Source organism: Poecilia reticulata, chromosome 9 (genome assembly GCF_904066995.2).
Source record: "Poecilia reticulata chromosome 9, P_reticulata-male-v2, whole genome shotgun sequence".
In the NCBI taxonomy this organism is placed as follows: domain Eukaryota; kingdom Metazoa; phylum Chordata; class Actinopteri; order Cyprinodontiformes; family Poeciliidae; genus Poecilia; species Poecilia reticulata.
The window spans coordinates 8,807,901-8,831,687 of NC_088838.1; the positions used below are offsets into that span (position 1 = coordinate 8,807,901).

At 41.6% G+C, this 23,787-nt stretch overlaps 1 protein-coding gene across 3 annotated transcripts; it reads right to left on the reverse strand.

Annotated features, from left to right (window-relative positions):
* Window positions 1–10: 10 nt before the first annotated feature.
* On the reverse strand, window positions 11–23,419 carry pxnb (paxillin b). 3 transcript variants are annotated; one of them, XM_008417582.3, is made up of 14 exons: window positions 23,244–23,410; window positions 10,464–10,672; window positions 10,297–10,382; window positions 10,062–10,201; window positions 9,344–9,518; window positions 7,212–7,323; window positions 5,808–7,088; window positions 4,497–4,763; window positions 3,999–4,400; window positions 3,692–3,853; window positions 2,989–3,162; window positions 2,823–2,904; window positions 2,572–2,720; window positions 11–2,480 (listed from the first exon to the last, which is right to left on the reverse strand). In XM_008417582.3, exons 1-14 carry the CDS (start codon window positions 23,254–23,256, stop codon window positions 2,214–2,216), a joined length of 3,519 nt encoding a protein of 1,172 aa, XP_008415804.1. In that variant the 5' UTR covers window positions 23,257–23,410; the 3' UTR covers window positions 11–2,213. The 3 variants fall into 3 exon arrangements, with proteins under 3 accessions (XP_008415804.1, XP_008415807.1, XP_008415806.1); XM_008417585.3 differs by lacking the exons at window positions 3,999–4,400; window positions 4,497–4,763; window positions 5,808–7,088 and having other exon boundaries at window positions 23,244–23,403; XM_008417584.3 differs by lacking the exons at window positions 11–2,480; window positions 2,572–2,720; window positions 2,823–2,904; window positions 2,989–3,162; window positions 3,692–3,853 and having other exon boundaries at window positions 4,266–4,763; window positions 23,244–23,419.
* Window positions 23,420–23,787: the final 368 nt, after the last annotated feature.

A 23,787-nucleotide genomic window follows, 5' to 3' on the forward strand; every position in this document is an offset into this window, starting at 1 on the left:
CTCAGACAAATTGATAGCAAAACAGAATTTATTTGCATAATCAGAGTAACAATGATTAATCTCACTATTTGTACAGACTGACATTCTGAGTGAAAAGGAAAGAAAGACAAAAGAATTTATAGAAGGTATGGCTTTGGTTAAATAACATGCCACTACACTGATTTGAAAGGCTCCTGTAACATGATATCTTAAATAAAGAGAAGAAATAAGGCTCTAGAATTCCCTGAACAAGACAAAAGGGCAAATTATAATGAACAGACCCAACCTAGTGGTCATACAGTAGATGCCACTCATGCTGTGGGAAATGATTCGAATTAGTCCTGCCAATTGCTCCTCTCAGACCACCGCGTTCTCGTGTAACAGCCAACACATTTTAGTGGACTCTCAGACAACATGACAGACAGACTGTGGATTCTTACTGTGATCGGGCTGCGTGTCAAATCACAGGCACAAAAGCAAAGAGAGTCTGTTAACGCACGCTGGTAATCCACAGTTGCATAGTTGCAGGAACGTCACAAGCAAACGGAGTACTGTCCGCCGGCTTGTGCAATGCTCAACATTCATTCGTTTCCCAATACAGTAATCACAGCAAATATGTCAGAGTATCTGCGCCACGCCTTCGCCTCTTCATCCCCGAACAAGTGGTTAGGAAACACATTCGCCAAGCACATTCCAGACGATGTAGCTGCATTGAATATTTACAGAAACCCTCCCAGGAGTTAGTCTGAAACAGTAACGATAGTGAAAGAGATACAAACAACGTGGCTCCACCTGTGCGAGACGAGCTTAATTTTTTGCCCAGTGAAAAGACGAGGAATGATCGGACCGCGCAGAATGTCGGAACAGCCATTTGTGGACATTCTAGGTGAAAAATTATTATTTGATACACGTTTGGTTTTACAGACAAGGATACAGACAGTGTAAAGATAACTGTGGACACTGAAAGCGATTAGAGATTGGCTACTCCTTTAAAGAAAAAGTAGCTGTGTAACATGGTTTCCACACTTCTTAGAACTTCATAAACAAGTGTTTTTGATCAATGACTAAACGTGACTCCAGAGTGACTTCACATTTCCCATTCTCTAAATAACCACAAGTTATTTACTGAGTTACACATTTCCAAAGTCATGATGTTTTATAGCAATGTGGATTTATCCAAAACCCATTTTCTTCTACATAACAAGTGTTTAAAAAGTCTTTCTGACATCATATGTGGTAAAAAAATAAAAATAAAAAGCTGACCGCACATTTCCAAAGCTAAAAAAAAAAAACTAAAAAAACAATAGGTCATCTGTTCCCTGCTAAAATGACACACTCAGCCAGTGAGCAAAATTGTCACGCACACACACTTCAGTATCTCATCCAGTCTGAATTCACTACACTGTAAAACGATAGAAACTGTAAAAGTTGAAAAAAACAACGATTTTCGGCTAACCAAACGGAACGGCTGACATCTTACAAACATATAGAAACAGGGAAAAAGTAAAGTTTACTGCCTCCATAATTTGTGGGGAAAAATGGCACACTCCGACCTGGTATTTCTAAAGGTTTACGACACCATTTACATGCCAAACATGTCTTCATTAGATTTGCTGACCAAAAAAAGCCACTTCAAAAATGTTAAGTCAGCAGAAATGTTTTTTTTTTTTGTCTTTTTTTTTCAAAACTTGGCATGAAAACAGTATTCTGCTTCAACAACATGCACACAATCAGTCTAAAACATACTTCCATCATCACCAGAGGAAAACTCTTCTTTTCACTAACAGAAAATATTCACACCTCTTGAACTTTTTCAGTTTTGTCACAACCGCAAACTGCAATGCGTATGCTCAGATTCCATGCGACAGATCAAATTTGAAGTAGTGGGAAAATGTAAATGATGACAGTTTTAAACATTTTTTTGGACTTTTTAGCTGTTTGCTAAAAAGCCATTCCTGGGACAAAGCAAATTGGTGGTGGCAGCATCATACTCTGGGACAGGAAAGTTAATCAGTGTTAATAAGAAGGCAAAAGAACCTGGCTCACTTTGAAAAAGCATATGCTATTTTCCTTAAACTTTTCAATTTTAAACTACTTTGTGTTGATATTTCGCATAAAATCCATAAAGGTTGTCGAAGGTAAGAAAAGGTTCAGAGGGTAATAAATGTTTTCGCATCGCACTGTATTATAATCGGACCCTGCTCACAGCTCTAGCCTGCTGTAGATGTGGTTCTCTAGTTGAACAGTTTGATGAAGCAGCCCTGGCAGTAGGGTTTGTCGTTCTGCTCTTTGAACGTGCCTTTGTTGAGCTGCTTCAAGCAGAAGGCACAGACGAAGTGCTCCGGGTGGAACTTCTTGGACATAGCCGTGATGCAGCGGCCCGTGATGGGCTTCTGGCAGCCGGAGCAGAGAGAGCCGCGGCACTCGTGGTAGTGCACCTCGCAGTACGGCCGGCCGTCATGCTCGAAGAAGCTTCCGTTCACAAACGGGGTGAAGCACACCTGCGGACACACGAGAACGAGCCGTAATTTCGATCTCTCTTCTCGTGAGCGCGACAAAAATCAGCCGAGGGAGAAATTCTGGATTACGAACCCTGCAAACGAAACACTCGGGATGCCAGAGGCAGTTGAGAGCAGAGATGTAGTTCTCCAGGATGGCTCTGGCGCAGCCGCCACATTTCGGAGCAAACATGTCGAAGTAGTCCTTCCTGCAGTAAGCCTTCCCGTCCTTTTCGTGGAACCCTTTGCAGGAAACACAGGAGAGGAAAACGGGTTTTGCATGAGCCATAAAGCAAAAGCGAACATATTGCTAATTCAGAACTTAAACAACTAAAAAGGCTGCACCTTCTGGGCCAAAGAAGGATCCACACTGAGCACAGAAGAAGTGTTCAGGATGCCATGTCCGGTCCAACGCCGTCACGACTTTCTGTACAAAAGAACGGCAGCAAAGCTTACTACACATCAACACTTCTGCTAGAGACGCTCACGTTTTCACAGAATGATGACCCACATCCAGTATGGGCCCGTTGCAGTAGTAGCATCGCGGAGAGAACAGATTGTGGTAATCTTTCTCGCAGTACGGCTGTCCTTCCCGCTCGAAGAAGTTCCTGGAGCCGATCTCCTCCTGACAGTGTGTACACACAAAGTGCTCAGGGTGCCATGTACGGCCCATGGCAGTCACCACCTGAGTGAACAGGAGAGCAGATGGAGGATTGAAACATGTTTGGACCAATTATTTAAGGAGCTTCACAAACACTGCAGAAACACAATCTTCCCAAGTAATTTTTGGTGCAGGTTCTGGTGCAAAAAAGTTGGCATACTTGAAATAAGAGAAAACTTACTGACACATAACTTCAGCAAATTATAGGAGCTTGTTTTAAGTCAATTATTCCTTAATAGCGACAAAAAAGTACTAATTATAAGTCAAACAATCTGCCAGACATTTTTCCGATATTATACGATGAACTGTCTTGTTACCCTGGCAGACTATTTCATCTTGGGGGATTGTTTTTGTAACCTAATCCCACTTTGATCTGTATCCTTTGTTTCTTTGGTTTTCACAATATTGTTTGTTTTCTAGCTGTATTTGCAATTATGCACTATTTTGGGTAAATCTATCAAATAAAATTCCAATAAAATAGATTGAGGGTTATCCAGAGGGTATAAAGTTTTTGTAAGGCCCAGTGTATGAAAAGTTGATTATATCATCTCACCTGTCCCACAATGGGCTTACAGCAGGCACCACAGACTCCTTTAGCAACTGTCTGCACCCCCAGTTTGTTGAGGTCAGACTGCAGGCTCCCAAGCATGTTGTCCAGCTTGTTGACCTGCGTCGGCGGCCCACCTGGAACTCCGGCCTTCCCCTGGGCCATGATCTAGAACGGTTGCAAATAGTTATGTCTTTCTGCTCCACAGAGATGCAAATGAAACAATTAATCACTCGGAGGCTACCGAAATTAAAAAACAGACATCTCTAAGGACGGGTGAACAACAGAAGGGGTAAGAGACGGGGATTCGTGCCTGCATTGGAGGGAAGAATGGGTCATACTCTGTTTGGCAGCCAATAGACACCAGGAGTTTGGGTGCTGCTGGTTGTACTGGCTCCACCGGTGGTGGATGGTTTGGGGTGTGGACAACAGGAGGAGGGGGTTCTGGCTTAGGGATGGGAAGGTTCTGAACGGGTGCCGGCGGGGGTGTGGCTTTTGTAATTTGTCGAGAAGGGGGAAGTGGCTCCGGAGCACGGATGGCTTGTGAATTAAAGGAGGTAGGTGGAGGAAGAGGTGGTGGTGTTGGGACAAGGGGCTGCTGTACTGGGAGTGGTCTCTTAGGTTCTTCTATAACAGCGGGGTGACGAGGGTTAGGGGGAGACAGGGGTGGGAGGACCTTCCTGACAGGGACTGGTGACTCAGGAGGAATTATGATCTGAAGGGAGACAGAGAGGAGCGTGAAGGAAAAGCGAAAGAAGGTGAATTAGCTGAAAGATATTTTGGTTAGACGTCTGAGCACACAGCAGCCAACCTTGTCGACTTCACCGCCCCATCCGTCTGGACGGAAACGCTGGGGTTTGGACGTGACGACGACCCCCTCGGTCAGCCACTCGTCCGACTGTTTGCGGCGCCGCTCCGAGCGGCCGATCCCGAGCTTACCCTGAAGCTCCTCTATGAGGCGGTCCTGAGACGAGTTCTTGTTTACAATGATGGGGCCCATCTTCCTGCGCAGGTGACCGTCGCGGTACATAGGATGCACGTTGGGAGTCTCTTTAGTGCGCCTAATCACCGATTTAATCTAGGAGGGAACGGTGGAAACCTCATCTTACACCCAGATTCACCGTAAACCAGTTCAGGCAACATTCCAGCACACGTTGGGGGTCGTGCATCATGTCCTTTAAGCATGCTTGGGTCATATGACGGCAATGAGCTGAAACCCTCCAAATCCTCTTCAACATGACTGAAGCAAGCAAAATACTCACCAAGTCAGATGCGTTAGCTTCTTTTACACAACACAAGTCCAAGTGTAAGAAATTATTTTTATGATTATAGCAGCAAAAGTATTGAGTTAGCCATGGGTGCAATCTCAATCCAAAAACTGTTAGATGGATGGCTTCTTTTCTTTTGCTTGATAACCAAAATTTATTTATTTATAATGGTAACAAAAATACTGTAAGTAGGAATAGGACCAAACAAGAGATGTATCCAGCGGGAACTAGAACTGCCAGATGGTTGGTCGGGGAAAAAAAACAACTTTTCTCCAATTAGGGGATAGATACCAAACTGTTAACTTGTATCAACTCGCTTCTAGTTGTTGTATGCTAAGGAGTCTCAAACGTAGCGAGTTTTTAGTCTCAGTAGAGTGTCTACATCTATGTGCTTCCTCTGGCATAATCTTTAACCAGCTATTTTAAACACAAACTATTTTTTTGTCATTTAATCAAGAAATATTCAATATCTAAAAAGCCTATTGTGGCTGATACTGATTTTTTTTGTCCAGAAAGTCAGTAAGTATAGCAGATCTGTCAGCAAAAGGGGACAGTGACTGATCAGTTTCACATGTAAATACTGGCCAATTGCACATCTCCCAGAATTAAGGAAAATGGCACCAAATTATCAGCACACCCCTAATTGATAAATATATAGACCAAACAGTAGCTTACTAAATTTTAAAAACACATCATAGCATAGAATACGGCTTGCGACCAGCGTGGTTAATAAATATGCACCAGTTTTTAACTTCAGCCATTTTGAAGATGTTAACAACACAGCTGAAGCAGATGCTAGCATGTATCAGTCTCAGCAGCCAGAACCAAAACGAGCCTGTCGTGCAGATGCATACATGTCCCGTTGCAGAGACTCTGTCTATACTGGGAGCTTGGAGCAGGGGCATGTCCAAGGCAACCTCAGGGGTCCCAGGACACGAGGAGGGGGTCATGGACTCATCCATCCAGCTGGCTTCAGTCAGTGGAGTCATGCTGCCATCTGTGTACAGCCTCTCAGTGAACGGTGTCATGGTGCCGTCCAGTCCATCATGTAGGGACATCGACAGCTCCTCGTCAGCCCAGTCCAGGTCTCCGTTCCCGTCGGTTCCCATGTCTATGGAGTCGTCTGTGATGGTGTTGGTGGCGCTGGCGAACGTGTCGGGTTGCACACAGCTTCTGTCCATGGGCAGGATCAGGTCCTCTTGCACCTCCTGCAGTCCTTTCCCGAGAGAGTGAGCCTCCATCGTTTCTAGTGGTTCCTCTGTATGCGATGTATGACTTTGTGCGAAACTCAGCGCTAGAAGCTTATCTAGGGCCTCGTCAAGAGAGGGCTCCTCTGTAAACGGTTGCTGTAAAGCGAGGGAAGTGTCTCTCTGGGCTACCAGAGTCACCTCTGACAACTGTCTGCTGGTACTGGTGAAGATCAGAGGAGAGGGGATCATCAGCGGAGAGACTGCAGACGGCGGCGAATACGGTGCTGATGGGAGGTGCGGAGAAGATCGAGACGTAGATGCAGGCCGAGGCGAAGGAGTCGAGAGAGGGGGAGTGAGGCTTTTTGAAAGAGGTGGGGAGGTGAAATCTAAGTCCTGGTCAAGAAAACAAGCAGGCCGCTGGCTGATAGATTCAGAAGCGCAGAACGTTTTACTAACGGATGGTGAAAGCCGCTCCGCGGACGGACTGGGGGTTTTGGAGGTCTTGCGCTCCAGGACGGTGTTAACAGAGGTAAGGGAGGGAGTAGTGGCATTGGAAAGGCTCGGGCTATTTCCTAACAAGCTGGAACTAGACGGAACAGACTGACAGAGGACGAGCAGGGACTTTGTTTGGGAGGACAGCAAGGTGGCAGAGACATCTATGACAGAGTCCAGGTCGATGTCACTGGCAGCAGAAAGAGACGAAGTAGGACTGTGGGGTACAAGAAGGTTCGGATGAGGCATCACAGAGCCACTGTCCTTCCCTTCCTCATCTATGTGCAACTCTAGGGCAGCAGATAAAGGGAGGAAAGAAGAGGCAGGTGGGTTGGGTAGACTAAGAGAAGAAGAAGAAGAAGGAGCCGCTGGGGTGATGTAGGAAGGCGCTGGAAAATGGTGAGAGGTAGTTGGAGTCCCTGCTTGGTCTGGCAGAGAGCCCAAAGAGCTGGGCTAGAGGACAGAAGAAGTACAATAAGAGGAAGAGGACAGAGGTTATAAAAACTTCTTTAGGAGAGGCTTGTGAACAGAGGATGTAAAGTAGCCTCTACAACATTTACTCATGCTGACTTGTACCTTGAAGTCAGATAAAGAGGCCATCAGCTCATCCAACTCTCTGGTGGCACAGGAAGCCGACATTCTCGTTTGCTGCTGAGATGCATCCAAATCACTGTGACGTGTGGAAGAGCTGGAAAGCATGAAGGTGATTCTTTTTAACAACAATGAAGCTTAAATCCAAATGTAAATGGCATTAAAAGTAGGGGTGCACCGATAAATTGACCCAGATTTTCTTAATTTTGGGAGATTAGAGATTGCCCGATACTTACAAGACAAACAGATCTTAACCACGGATCTTATCCACATCTCAAAGGTCTGAAAATCACTTTTTACTGTCCTGTGAGAGAGGGCTGACTGACAGACCCAACCACCAGGTCACGTCTGTATGTGTGCAATTAACAATAGTTGCCCCACTGCTGACAAATTAACAACTTTGTCATGATGTTTAACGTTTAAATTGTCATCGGCCAAAATCGGAATTGACAGATCAGACTTTCTAGGAATTGCCAGAAAATCAGTCAAATCAATCAGTGCACCCTAATTAAAACCCCCTGGTTTTAGTCTGTTTTTACACAGAACAGTAAATGTATCCATGTAAAAATATTCTATAAATAAGGCTAAGCAGTTTAATATACTTACATTATCCTAATAAGGCATTTAAAAAAAACAAGAAAAATACAATTTCATTTTTTAAATCCTACAAGCACATAAAACATTGAAGGATTTGATAAACAAAGCTATATAGAGCACTAAAGTATTCACATTTCGACTTTTTCAAGTTGTCTCATTACAACAATGAACCTTCATGCATTTCATTGAGACTTTATTAACAGACCAATGCAAAGTAGTTAATAATTGCAACATAGAAGGATCCCCCCCCCCCCCCCCCAAAAGTCTTGACAAATAAATCTAAAGCGTATTTATTTTATACGAATTGATCTTTTTATTTTTTTGTCCAAAAATAAAATCCAGTGTAACCAGCTGGTAACTCCCAGAGGAGCTGCAGAGATTGACGTATGCGGTGGAAAAATTTGTTGCCACAACAATTAGTTGTCATATACTCTTTATGGAAGAGCAGTAATTAGAAAGCCATAAAAGGGAAAAAGCAAATATGTGAAAGATGGTGGTCAGATGAGACCAAAAGAAACTTTTGTGGGCTACATACAGAACGCTTTGCGTGCAGGAAAACAAGCAGATTGCATCACTCTGAAAACATCATTCACACTCTGACTCTGTTACTTTGTGTTGGCCAAGCAGATAGAAACTTAAATACGTTCAAGCTTGTGGCTGCACCATGACTAAATGAAACATTTTAATATTTTCATGTTTTGTGGATCTCACTATTCTGAAAGAGTACATCAAAATGTTATCCAAAGTGAACCTTGCTGAAATTCAGCTACACTTGAAAGTTGGTCTGCACAATATGCCGTAAACGTATGGTTTTCTGAGAATCACTGTTTGCAATTTGCATAAATGTGAAGAACCGCCTGGCGTGCAATAAGTGTTTGCTAATTATTGAAGCATCATGCATTCATGCTCTCTGCACTTCGGATACATTTGATATTTAATTAAATTTATTGTTTACTGAAGCATAAAAAGTTTAAAAAGGTGGTGAATGGAATAAAAAACTAGAGCTGAGCTTTATAATAAACTACTTTCTTATTTATTAGTTTTTTTTAGTTTTTTATTTGTGTGTTAAATTTCTTAATCCGGTCTTTGAGTCTGAATTTCGTACGACAAACAAGCAAAAATGGCAGGAAAATAAAAAATCTTGGATCTTTTTGTTGACAAAGCAATAGATTTGTCAACTGATCTCAAACCCATGTGTTTGAGATGGAAATTTTGCTTTTGTTTGTATTTTTAGTAGCTGGATTAATTATCTGCAGACTGTTTGCTATGAATCCAGAACAAAAGATAGTAAAATGTTTAAATATTTGGTTTATTTATCACAAACCATATTGCAATCACGACATACGCAAATATTATATCATGTTTTCCCCAATATCCCGCGCTCCTACTTAGAAAGATCACAATACATTTATTATTTCCTACTCTTCCCTCTATCACCTCTGAGAGTATTGATCTTTCTTCTTATTGTTAGCTTTTCTTTTAACTGCATGAATCAGAGTCGGTAAAAACAGAGGCTGTACCTGGGTGAAGGACTTGAACCCTCCAGCAGACCGTCCACCGGGGGTCGAGCTTCCTCCGGCCTCATCCCATTCCGTTTTGGTTTTTCCTGAGGCGGAGGGCTTACGAGGATGTCAGGAGCGCCTCCATTCTCATAGTGGGTGATACTGCAAGACGGTAAGGGTGGAGCTGCCTCCTCTAAGGAAACGTGACAGGGTGAGTAAATGCTGCTCAACACAAACAGAAGTGAGAAAGTGTCGAACTTCCCCCTTCCCCCGTTTTCCCATTTTCTACAAAGTGGATTCTTGTCCTCATGTCTTAAGATGACGCACCGCAAATACAAGCAGATTAGGGGGAGAAAAGACACAAGGAAAGTACAGACCAGATGCTTTTAATAAAACTTGAGGCGTGTTACTTGAATAGATGTCAAAGAATTATGACATCATCACCATGTTTGCTCGGCAGCCTGCCCCGCATCGTCATTCTTATCATATAAACGCAAAATATTTGTGACAATGCTGTTATTTAATACTAAAATCCCATTTAAATGTGTTAAAATTGTAGCTGTGACATATTTTCTCCAGCATGTCTCCACTTCTAACTTCTCTGTATTCGTTTTCGGAATTTAAATGTCTGTCAGTGTTTTCAGGTTAGACACAAAAGGAAGAAGAAGAAGGAGAAGAAGAAGAAGCAGAAGACACAGAGGTGCAATTTATTTATTATAATAGCAGCTTTCTCTACCTGTGGTAGGGAAGGAAGGGGAGCTCTGCTGCACGGCGTTGAGCTCCAACAGAAGCCGGTCCAGCTCCGAGAGGTTACTGCCCAGGGCAGAGGTGATGGCTGCTGGAGACGAGTCTGACGTCTTGTGTTTGTTAGGAAAACTGAAAAACACACAAAGTGCAACTTAAAGGTAAAAGAAAATGTTTACCTTTAAGTCTGCTTGACTCATAGGACATTCAGAGAGCGGGAGCAACACCTGTAAACATGGTCCTCCTCAATGTGCGACAGCGGAGAACTGCTGCTGTCTCTGGACCACGAGCTCTTATGGGCCGAACCTAAAGACTGGAGTAGATGAGTAAAGTCATTAACATTTTAGGTTTAAAGTCAGAGAGTGCCTCGTGCCCACATAAAGTAGAGACCCACCTGTTGGGAGGAGTGGTGGGAATCTGGCTGATCTGTCAGGGAGCCGTTCAGAGCGTCAGCTGAAGGCGGAGGTGGAACTGGAGGCGGTATGGACGCGTCTTGATAGGGGAGTCCGCCCGTTGGGATGGAGTAGGGCGTCTCATCGGGAAGAAAGACTGGCCGCTTCGAGATGTGGGATGTAGTAGATTCTAGGTCTGCAAGCAGTGCATCTGAAAAGGTGAAATACTTTCTTTAGGTTCCCAACACGAGATCTATTTGGGATATCAGTATCAAACAACAAACAAGTATCAGATTATATACAAACTCTCCATTTAGTTTGACCCAGCATTTTTCTCCAGAAGCGCTCGTTTCCTGAACAAAGAGTCACTGAATAATAATAAATGGGCCAGTTGTTCTCATACCTTTATATTAATATCACTTGATCAAGCCTTTTCTAACATTCAACAATAAGCAATGATGCTGATATTGTATTGGGTCAATATCAGTACAGGCCAAAACTCAAAGCTGTAATATCAATACAGTTTCGGTTAGTGAACACACCACAGTAAGCTCTAACAGCTCTACAGGTGTTTTCAGTAGATAAAGTCAGACGAAGCCCAGAGATGTAGAATCCGTTTTGGCATAAGATTTTGAGACATGTTTGTGTCTTAACCAGACTGCTAGAGTGAGATTTACAGCAGGTAACAGGAAGGCGCAATGCAGCATAGTAAAGCTACTTTGTTTAATCCTGTAACAGTTTAAAGGATAAAATTGTTAAGACTACCTTATATCAGAGGTAGTCTTTGTCTCTACCTCTGATATAACTAATGGTCCTGCATGGCAGGAAGGATAGAAATAAAAAATTTTAACGTCTTTCATAAACCTTATATCAGCTTACCTCTTAAAGTAAAACTGGAATAATCATCACATGAAGGTTAAAGCTTTACAAAGAGAAAAAAAAATCAGATCTAATTTGAATAACAAACCTTTAAACAGATGCCTCACAGCTGATTTATGTGAGGACATGCTGCATTGTGGGGTGGAGGCCAGTAAACTCCCTTATGTGAAGTGACGGCTCAGTGACACCGAGTCTGTCGTTCCAATGTGTTTACAACAAAATCAACACAGCAGTTTCCACAGCATCATGTCCAAAGCTGTCTAAGCCCTGAGCAGAATTTCCTTTGCAACATACAGTTAAGCCTTCTGCACACCTTTTAGAAATATATAACATAGAAAGTTTATACAAAACTTTGAGCTCAAGAAATAAAGTGAAAATGATCAGACAGGATACAGAATACAAAACCCCAATTTACTGCATAAATTTCAAACATGTTAAATGAGAGTTTCTCTAGGAGAATATAAATCATCCTGCTGTGTGTTAATTCATGCCTTCCTAGGAGTCCTGAGAAGCTGCACCGATTGCAGTTTTCTGTCCGATCACTGATTTTTAAAAAGCCGGTCCTGCAGATTCTGATTTTGGCCAATACTGATATTTTTTAAATAACCAACACTGTCAGGTGTTATAAGGCCACAAAACAGCTTCAATTTTCTAATCTTATTCTATTGGAAAACACTGAAAAATACCAATGAAACAATACGAACTTGTTTTAGTTGCACATGAAGTAGTGGTATTAAATATAAATGAAAAGTTTGGAGCATTGCCATCCAAACTACTGAATTAACTAAGCAAAAATAAACAAATCAGTTTCTTTATAGTTTTCACAGCCAGTCCGTTTGATGTGGCACTAGTACCTCTGGACCATTATTTACAACTAAATCCCCAGTCAACCTTCTAGATTTCTTAAAACCACACCCACTGCTACTTTCTCCACTTTTATTTGTACATTTATTCTATTGAAGTGTGGATTTCCATTTAGCTTTACGAGACAAACTTAACAAGACAGACTGATAACAAAGAGGCAGGCAGGCAGAAAGCATTTCTGAACGGCGTCCAGGGTTGAGAGGGTACAAAGTTATCCTCCTGAGAATTTGGTGCAACTCCAGAATAAAATAGACCCTTACATCACACCATCCGTCCGTCCATCCAGTCAGCCTCCGCCTGACCAGAATAGACTGCCGTCACCAGCTGCATGCCGTTATGCTACAATGCTTTTGACATGCCATCATCTGCTTTAGATGATCCAAAGCTCACAGCGGCTTTAAAAAGCAGCGTCGCTTCAATCCTAGAACATACAAACTTGTCTCGATTTAGAGTTTCTTTATGACTGCAAAGTTTTATTTCCCATTGATCTAGAAAGTGGTTCAAAGATTAGCAAAGATAATATTTCACACTTCTCTAGACAAGAACTTCCACATTTAATCCTCACTCTTCATCATCACCATCTGTGGTCCAAAGGGGAATCCTGCCCAGAAGCCAAACGTCCTCTGTCCTGCACTTTGACGTAAACCATGCGGGAGCTCAGGCCTATTTAAAGCGGTAAGCTCAGTGAGTAACCATGTCTGTGCAAATGTGCCGAAATATCCAGACCAGCTCGAAATAATCTGCACCTGGTGCTGACATGCTGAACAAGGCCCGACTTAAATTGACTTTGTCGCTCATAAAACAAAGCCCGCACATAGAAAAATGCCACAAGTGGTTTTAGGACAAAGGTGAGCCGTAAAATGCGCCGATCTAAATGTAGCTGTGGTATCATATTTCTCTTACCAGGGTTTTCAAATTAAACACGCTTTTGGACTTGCTATACTTGTTGTACTGAATTCCTAGAAAGTTCCTGTTGGCCTTGGCAGAAAGGACGGAAATCCTGCCCAAGGATTGCAGAGGCACTTGCAGACAAAGCAAAGTTCTCCAAACTCACCATCGGCTGCTGATATGACACAGCAGTGACTGGAAATATTCAAAGTTATTCTTAAAGAAAACTGTGATTAATTTTTTGGAAATATGAAAAGTTATTTTCTTACTTTATCATGGTTTTAATGTGATCTTCATATGAATCCGGTGCCATCAGAAAAGGTTTTCAAGGAGATTTCTGGGATAAAAATACACTTTATCCTTAATGAACATGTACTTTATTATTTTATTAAATTATATATTATAAATTAATTAAAATCAAGAGCATGTCTCATGCAGATCACTCACTATTTAGGTCATTATGCAAATTGTCAGAAACCAACAACAGACAATGCTGCTGTAACACATGAATAATTTCCCTTTGGGTACATAAAGTATTTTTGAATGAATTATTTTGCACATTGAACTTTCATACTTTGTATGACACCATGATAAGGATACTACCGCTATTCCTAAGGAAAATGATCCAAATATCCACCTGCCATGTTTTTGAAAATATTTTTTAAAAATAGTCTTTAGAAAAATGTTGTTAACAGTGCTCCACAGTGTCATAAAAACATCACAATGCCATATTACCATGGAATATTGCGATAACGACATAATAATAACCCACATTTCCCTCTACAGCATCACAGTGTCTGACCTTTCTCCTCAGGGTTGCTTAGATCTTAGAACATCAGATAAGAACATGAAGGATGAGGAAATCCCACCCAAATGGCTGAATATGTCACTGTAATGCAGAGTTTAATGCACTACAGCCTAACAAAAATTACATTCAAGCAGACCTGTGTGGTTCTAGCTTGAAATGAATATTTAAATAGAAAATTTAATAGATTATTTTCTGACGACTATTTTTGTTTAGCCTAGGCAGAATAGTTGGTGCTTATATTAAAAATAACAGCAACAGCATAAAACACAAGTTTTACACTATAGAAATTGCACACACCTATATGAAAGTGAATTATTTTTGTTGCTGGTTTGACATTTCTATTATTGTTGATGTAACATATCCTTGTTTAGTTTCATTTCATAGAAAAAAAATCGATATTCATCCGCAAGTATCGTAACATCCAACTGTTACCTTGCTCACTCACTGCTTGCTTCGCCTGGAGAGTGATTAGGTCATCAGGCTTAGAGTGATTCCTTCAGATGTTAAGTGTTGAGGTTAAAAAGGTATCAAACTATTCAGAGCAGGATACTTGGTGAACTTTATTTACTTTACAAATGCATGTAAGCTTCAGTTTGTACCGTTTCAATTAAAAGAAACAAGTTTTCTCACCACTTCTTTGATTCATTTTGTCCAGCTGTCGACTTTAAGTATGTGCCCCTCTCGTCCTCGCAGGACACGTCCTGGCAAAGATGCTACTTCTCCAACGCTTCCAACCCTGATATTTCCTGACAGAGCATTTCCAGAATCTCAAATTCTCTCAGACCATTCCACTCAATCTCATCCCTCAGTTTGTATTCCCGTTGATGCAGCACCAGGATCTCCTGCAGGAGTTCGTCCCATTCTTTCCTCAGCTCCATGTAGCTGTTGGACTTTTCTTCACCGATGTGGTCCAGAACCTCAGATGAAATCTCTATGTCAGCTTGAGTAAGGACCTCAGGGCCTTTGTGAGCTCTCAATTCTTTTTCTTTTTGAAGCTTCAGTTTCAGCTCCAGCAGTTCTCGACTGAGGTCATTCATTCCTCTTTTGTGATTTTCTTTGGGAATCTGGATTGGCACTGGACATTTGTGACAGACATTGCGGATTTCTTCCAGTTTCTGCATGAAATGGTCTGTGATTTGAGCAGCCTGTTCAGCTTTAGACTCCACATTCAGCTGCAGATTAGTTTCCACCTGGAGCTGGCGATTCAGTTCTGGAAACACATGAGTGAAAACTTCTTCTACTTTTAAGGTAAGGTACAAGCAGCAGACTGATCATCTTCTACACCATAAACAAATGCGCTTACAGCTGCCGTTTGAAACCAACTTACGACCAATGGCTTTGTTCGGATCTGCATCCTGAAGCTCTTTGAGCTTGTCAATTTCTTGACTCAGAGTCATGTTCTTCTTCCTCTCTGCTTCAAGCTTCTTCCTGAAGTGGTCTCTTATTTCTGCATTTTGATGGTGGAGTTCTTCGTTTTCACCAAAAAGAATGCTCAGCTCCTTCTCATACATTTCAAAGAGGTTAAGCGTATGCTCACGACTCCACAGGTTCTTCATGTTTGCATATTTCCACCCTGAAATGCTTGCTGTCCCAGCGCAGAGGGAAGTGTGTCAAAGGCCTGAGTTGATTCCCTGTAGTGAACTCTGAACTGCTGGAAGACCCGACTGCAGACATTTGCTGCGTCGTCATAAGGATCCACAGGACATTCTGGCGTTCTGTCCACCAATCACAGCAGAGACATTCCTCTCACTTGTTCCGTTCAGATTGGAAAGGACATTTCCATCATAAAATATCTGAACATTTTACATCTAGTTGGATGTAGGATTTCAGAAGAATATTTAATCACGATGCTGTTGCTGAAAATTAAAAGGTAGCTCACAGTTATCTTTCATTTTCCTTTTTTTATATTTCATATCGACTCAACCACTATTCATGAGCATTAGCATCTCAGCCAATAGAGAACGTAACATGCAACTGGCAAAATGTTATTGCAACCAAGCAATCCTTTGCAATTACAATATTGTGCGAACACACAAAAGAATTTATTAATTATTTATTAATTAACATTCATAATCAAACATTTTTCCCTATAGAAGTCTGAGCCAAAAGGTATGTTCATGTAATACACTGCAGTATAAAATTGCAGGAAAATTTTTTAAAAACAGACATCAACATGCAAAGTTCTTCACTTTTACTGAATCTTAGATTTTTTATCTCATATTTCAAACAAGTCGAAGCAATTCGAATGCAGTTTGTCCTACACTTGATTCAGGACAAACTGCAACTTGATTCAGCAAGATATGACCAATGACAAAGAGAGCAGAAGGATTAGTGAACTGAAACACTGATCGTGTGGGAATCATTAATTTGACCTTAGTTGTTTCAGCTAAACGACATCAGTTTGTAAGATAAGGCTTTGTTTTTGAACTCAGCACTGATCAGTCTTCTCATGCTCCTCTGGAAATGCAGAAGCAACAACAGCAAATGTATCTTATAAATTATGAATGAGTCCTTCGTAAAACAGCAAAGTAAAAATACGTCTCACTAAAGGAAAAAAATATTAAGCCTCGTGGAAATTATTTAAAATGACCCAAAGTGATTTTTGGACCCCCCCCAAAAAAAAAAAAAAAAAAAAAAAGATGATAATATATTTAAAAACTAGACTGGAGTATGAAGAGTATGCGACCTGAAATGCTTTCAATTTGTTTTGCTTTATGAAAGAAAACAAACTTATACAGAAAAGTCTCAAACTTACAGGAACTTAAAAGCATCAACAATCCAAACAGCAGTGTGGGCCAAGTATCGCTCTAATCTTTTCCATTCCAGACAGGGGGTGGTGGGGTGGGGGGTGTAGCAGCCACAATGGATAAAGTCCAATTCTGCTAACAGCATCCTGACTCAATGGCTGATTGTGCAGCGGTCTGAAGGAATAAAACTGTCGTCAAAAATGAAACGACTGGATCAAATTATTTCAAGCGACTTCATCTGACTCGAGTCAAACAATACACAGACTTGCAGTGGCGCTGTCAGTGGACATAACTGCGGTCACGCTGCGGTACTGTATTGTGTTGACATTATACACATTCTTGAGGCAGTGGGCACATGTATAGTCTTGACTTTGTGCACCCAGTGTCCACCCACTCACGGCTCTGCCACAGTCCTGCGATGTTTATCGGATGGGATGAAGGCACATGGGGAATTCCACACATTCCTCCGTCCACCCTGAGAAAGAAACCTCTCAGGTAGGGGCATGTGGAAAACAGCTCTATATGCAAACACACAAACTTAATCTAGTGAAAACTTTCATTAAGGTCCCATCTTTCTCCCCCCCATCTCCCCAAAAGCACCTGGAGTCAAGAAGACACTCAATACTCAAAGCTATCCACAGCATGCTTTGAATTCCACAATAAGGGAGATGCCTGTGTTTTTACTGCCCTTCACCAGACAGTGGGGAGTACACGAAACCAGAGCACTTAGATCTTTTTCATCAACATGTGGGCGACGGTGAAAGGTCATCAGGGTCCACAGCTCACCTGTTTATACCCAGGGAGCAAAAAAGAGCAGAACTGGCTCCGGTCCCAAACGGAAACCCTATCCTATCCCATCAGGCCAACCCAACGTGATATATTTATAACAAACAAGAAAAGCAGGGGCCGGAGTGAGGCGGCAGCATGGGAGATACCGAAGAGGGAAATGACATCAAAAAGGTGACGGAGTCGACAGAGAATCTAACTTTAAAGATTAAAGATGGCTAACTATTGTTTTTTACCGCGCAGTTTAAAAAAAGAGAATCCCAAAGAGACAATGGTTGAATGGATGAACGTTAGTAATGGCATACAATCAGTGAGACAGAGGCATCATTTAGCGATTGCTAGCTAAAAATACCCTGCCAAGCAGAGCCATGTAAGAAAGATGACACTCCCTTTGAAAGAGTGCTGGACCAAAATAAAAGTGCTTCCCCACAGGACAGTAAATCAGATCACAAGGGAAAGTCTAGCGACTGATGCAGCACTCGGTCACCGAGGACAGTCAGAGCCAAGGCGTGGATGAAAACCGTATGTCAACGAGGAACCATCTGGGCTGTCTGCAAACTGTCAAAGATCGGCCATCTTGTCATTTACGGCATGCGAGTGCTTGTTAAAAGCACATTCGTTCTTTCAATAATATTTGTTCCACGCATTTAAAAAATTTTTTATCTATGATTGCGTTGACAACTATTAAACATACGGGATATTTAGCGTATTCCAAATGTTCTGCTAACTGCTGCCAAAACGATTTAATATAGTGAGGATGAAAGATGTAGAAAAAGTAATTTGAAACTCCAACCTCCATGTGCTAGAAATTGTTCAATTAGATCAAATAAATGAATAAATCAGTCCCTCCAGTTTTTTTCACAATTTCAAGATAAAAGTCACACAAAAATTGTAATTTTGACTTTATTTCAAACGTTCCGCAAAAATTGTCAAAAACATTGGGTTTGACGGGCTGCACAGTGGCGCAGTTGGTAGAGCTGTTGCCTTGCAGCAAGACAGTTCTGGGTTCGATTCCCGGCCCAGGTCTTTCTGCATGGAGTTTGCATGTTCTCCCAGTGCATGCATGGGTTTTCTCCGGGTACTCCGGTTTCCTCCCACAGTCCAAAAACATGACTGTCAGGTTAATTGGTCTGTCTAAATTGCCTCTAGGTGTGAGTGTGTGTGTGCTATACTGATGAGCTATAGTCCGTGATGGCGAGTAGCTATTTAAATTCTTTAAAGAATAGAAATATTTGTGTCCGTTTGGTATTTTTTCCTTATACAGAACATCCTTATCGCTTTCCTCTATATGTCGATTTTTAAACAAAATTCCTTTCAAATATTTCCAAAGTAGTACCGCAAAATTTGTGATTTTGAAAGCAAAAAAGAATCATCATAAAAAACTGTGAAATCCTGGAGTGACTGATAAATATTCATCCATTCACTGTATATAGAATAACCAATTAATCTAACAGGGACACATAACCAGCTGACAAGTCCTCTGCAGATTCAGATTTCTTTTCCGACAGGTCAATAGGTCAGATAGGGCTACCGGGATTAACAAAATTTAAAAGAAACGAAACGAATGAAAGCAGAATCTTTTTACAACCTTTTAAGTTGTAAAATTAAAAAGTTTGTGTTTCGTTTTCCTGTCTTTGTACAGCGAGTGTTCCCAGCTGCATACTTCATGCAAGGCCAAAGAGCTAACAACTTTATACAAAACAAAAACCATTATTTCAATTAAAAAAAACATAAAAGTACAGTATCTTTATCTACAAGTGTTTATAGACTAAACATTTGAATCTCTAATTTAAACTGATGAAAGAAAACTGCACTAAAATTTCATAACGTACTGATAATTTGCAGAAAACCAGAATGATCAAAATTCAACAACATAAAAACTTTCCACTCACAAGAAAAAAAAAGACAAAGCCTGTTTATTAAGCGAAGATATTTTTTTCACACGCAAATCCAACCTTAAGGTGGCATGCATCGATAATTTGTAGAAATTCACAGATCTTGACGTTTTTAAGGTTTCAGAGTGACGTGCTGATTTATTTTGTGAAATAAAAGCATGAGGATTTACATCAGCCTTATTAACCTGATATCAGTCAGTGCTTGTCTTGAGCCAAGATCTGAGGTCATGTAACTGGAAGGGCATGGAAACAGCATGTGAGAAAGAAACAGGAAGCGACTGAACGGAGCTACAACTGGAACAACAGTATGGTACACCAGCAATTAACAGAGGAAAGGCTGTTCTGGCACCCGGCTCACAGACTGTAGGCCCGCCGCTGCCCCCTCCAACAGCCTTCGATGGCCTCCAGCACTGAGTCCGCTCATTGTTTTCCTTCACTGTTTCCTGAGGATGTGAGACAGGCTCTGTTGCCTAAGCGATGAGGTCAGTCACGCAGCTCTTTCTTCCCCAGACCTACAACAGGATGGGTGTGGATCAGGGACGAGCCTGATTTACAGTCGGGGTCTTCTTTCCAGCTTTGCAGGCGAGCCCACTGGTTAAGCATGGTATGCGCTAACCCTCCAGCCTTTCACAGGGTGATGACGGCTCGTTCGCCAACACAAACTCTGCACTGTTGACTCACAGTGAACCGCTAAAACACCTTTAAAGATTTTCAGCATGTAGTGCAAATGGTTTAAATAATGCCGCATCATGATCTACACACCCAACCAAGTCTTCTTAGGGTTTTGTAATAAATGTAAAAAAAGACTCCGTCTCTGCCAGGAGATCAACAGGTCCTCCAACAGCTAAGGTTACAGGCCTGCCGTGTGTTTACAGATGCATTAAGGTGTTGCTATGTGCTTCGGTTTACACACAGATCTATTCGTGCTTCAATAGGTCTGGAAAAGGTGTCTGAGGAATTCCCTCCGTTTCTAACTATAAACGGCATTTGTTACCTGCTGGGTTCCCAGAAAATCTCCCGAATCGGATTAGAGGAAAACTGTTTCTAAACACGGCGTCGGCTCCTCGGCTAAAAATTAAGACGGAAACAAAGGAATAAAACAGCAGGAATTTAGTGCTACCTGTTAGCTTAAGGGAGAAAAAACTTTACGGTTATAATCAGAGGTGGTACCGCACGACCTTTTCTCCCCCCAAAAAATGCATCAACTGACCCTTTCTTTGTGTTAAGTCGGTTTTGTCCTCTTGTCCATATTACTGACAAAAACCTGAAAACTTCATCCACCATTTCTTGTCGTTTTTCCACACCCTGTCCTGGCTCCCTTTCACACTAACCTGTGCTTCACGCTGAGGCAACAAACCTCCAGCAGAAAAAATAAAGTAAAACCCCCCACTGTGAAGTCTGGAGCACATTTCCAGCACATTCTCTAGAATGTCAACACTATGCCGGACCTGGAAAGGGGCACTAATGTAGGGAGACTGAACTCTCCCAGGCATTTCAATCATAGCTTGTATTAAGGTCACGATAACAAATTTTGCTGAGAAATAAATTGTCACAGAAGTTATTGCGATAAACGGCAATATTGTTGTTTTGAGACCATTTTTAAAGTAACTCAATGGTGATGGCATAATAATGCAAAAACACATTTTCAAAGATCATTAAACTCTAATGAACATTTAATACTGGAACTGGAAGATATTTTTAATATCCAAAATAAATAAATAAAGCTACAGAAACAATAAATAAAATGAATTATGAAGTCTCTGTAAACAAAATTGTCTTCCAGAAAAAGGGCTGGTTAAGACCAAAGCACCAGACAGGAGACTTTTGCCATCCAGTTTTTGTCAGAGAGAAAAAGAGAAAAACGATAAATTGTGCAAATGGACATTTTTGAGTTTGTTTCAATTTATCATGCAATTAGCCGATTTATTGCTTATTGCGACAGTCTACTTCTACTTTCTGATAATCCTGTGTAAAAGTTCAGCAGTTCACAGTATTAGAAAAAAAAAGAAACAGAAACCAAACTGATTTAGTTTAAAACAGGGCAACAGACAGAGCGCTCCGACACATGTTGCTCTGAGGTCCACATCTGGGCGAGGACTCGTTCCATAAGGCCACATGCGCGCCGAAAACGAAGCTGGGCCTGGTTGCCACCTGGCCCAGGTTGTAAAAAGGCTGATTGGAGAATTTCACTGGAAATTTCTGACTCAAGAGTCAGCAAGATCACATAAATCACACAAGAAAAACAACAAAAAAGATCAGCAAGATCACATAAATCGCACAAGGAAAACAACAAAAAAGGGTTAAAAGATGATCAGGTTTCTTTCTAGATTCACGTGAGCTTTTATCAACCAATCCTGTAGCTTTTTTGGCTAAAAGGTCAGTAATGAAGTGTGTTGTTCTTGCATACTCAAGGAGGGATAAGGAAACTACCACTGTGAGACACTTGGGAGTCATTTAATCTACAAGTTTTGACTTTTGCTCTAAAAAAATGTCAAAGCTCAATGTTTTTAACAAAGGGTTGGAAGATTTCAGGTGGGCAGACGGAGACTAACTGCGTCGCCGCCAGAGCAGGAGAGGTGCGGCGAGAGGTGAGTCATGACCTCGCGGGTATTTGACCTTGGACCCCGAAAGAGAATGATGCTTGAAATTCCTCAGCAGCCTCGCCCCCCCCCTCTGTCTTCAGCAAGCTGTTCAGAGGAGCTGTAAGCTCCCACTCAGTCAACAATACATCCTTTCAGCAGCAAGAGCATCTAATGTGGCCTGGAGGTATTCTCACAGCAGGCCAAATGCTAAAATGTGAGCCACCGTCTCTCCACTTAAACAATTACCAAATCCATTTAACTAAAGCTTCCTCTTTGAGAGGTCAGAAAAGGAAGGGAAAAAAACTTCACAGATTCAGAGGATTAGCATGAAGTGAATATATAGTTTTATACAGATACAGTTGACATATATGAAATTGTAAGTGGAAGGAGATAAGACAGTTTGTGGTGTACCTACCATGTCTTACTTTTGTCAGTTTTCAAAGCATGAGTTAAACGATGTTGGACGGATGGATGAATGTAAAAATGTAGAAATATTTCCAACACCAATGAGCGCAATTAAATTTATTTTCCAGCCTGTGTAATGAACGCATTGACAGGTCAGTGTTTGTACCAGTCACGTCACAGAAAACTAAAATTGCGGGTGTTTTCAATACCCAAATAATCAGACAAATTGGGGGGAAAAAAACACTAAAACTATTGTTTGGTTTTCCCCACAACCACAATGTCCAGATTTCTAATTTAAAAATCAAGTATTTTCGTGAGTCGCTGGTTGTGTTTGTTTTTTGTTTTTTTTCCCAGTAACATCTGCTCTATCCCAGTAGTTTTAAACAGCCAGAGTGAGGGCTGAACTCACATTGTGCTGCCTGAGCAGTCTAAATACGGAGGCCTGTTGACTCCACCACTTCAAAGTTGGAATGAGTAGCCTGGGGCAAGAGCGGAGGAGTTCGCGTTAAAGCTCGACAACAACATGACAACTGAACATCTCCTTCCTTTGGAGCGATATATTGGATCAAAAGGAGCTGCGTATCATTATCGGAGACATAACATGAGCGCGAGGGAGAGTTCAAACAGAGGTGGTAGTAAAAGGCTAGCGATGTCCAGTCGCTAACTCACTACGATGCTTTTAATAAACAAATAGGAGCGAATTATAAAATGTGTCAAACGACTACTTCTTTTTCTCGCAGGGCGCGGTAAGATTTCTGTCTACTATTAACCCACTTTTCCAGGGAGAAAGAATAACCTGAAGTTTACTAGAAATACTATTTTAGACACCAAATCTCGACGAAACGTAACTGACTCCTCCACCCTGCTGCCCGTTTCTCTTCATAGAAAAAAAACGCTCCGCTTTCCAAAAGCAAGCTTTGCAACTTACCCAGATCGTCCATGGTGACTGCCTGGTTGTGTCCGGCCTGAGTTTTCTTTCTAGCGACCTTATCGACGGTTTACAAAGTCTGAATCTGGCTCTTCAAACTTCTCCACTCCTGCTCCACAAGTTCAGTCAGGATAGGGACTCGTGAACGCGCAGCAGTGTGTTCACGTGTAGCTTACCCAGAGCGCCTGCATGCTGCGGTTGAAGCTAGGTAAAGAGCGACATCTGGCGTCCAATAGCCAAAACTACATGTTTAAAGCCAACCATGTAGTTTTGGTAACTCAAAATCCAAACTAAATAATTTCTCACAACAAAATATTTACCATACCAACTAAAATGTATAGTAAATATACTCAGCCCTGTGGGGATCCTGGGCTCATCTGAGGAGGAAGAGGAGGAGGACACCTCACACACACTTTTCCACTGCGCTTCTCTATTTTTGAGTCAGGAGACACGCGACTCAAAAATAAAAGAATGTCCTTGAAAAGTTCAGTAGTTCAAGTCAAAAAGTGAGACATATAGGACTTTTATAAACCTTCCATTTGTA

Excerpts from the sequence above, each read along its gene's own strand:
- pxnb (XM_008417582.3), bottom strand. Across the intron at positions 10,383-10,463 it reads CCCACCACTCCTCCCAACAG|TCTTTAGGTTCGGCCCATAA; the intron begins GTGGGTCTCTAC and ends CATCTACTCCAG. Across the intron at positions 3,163-3,691 it reads GTAAGCCCATTGTGGGACAG|GTGGTGACTGCCATGGGCCG; the intron begins GTGAGATGATAT and ends CTGTTCACTCAG.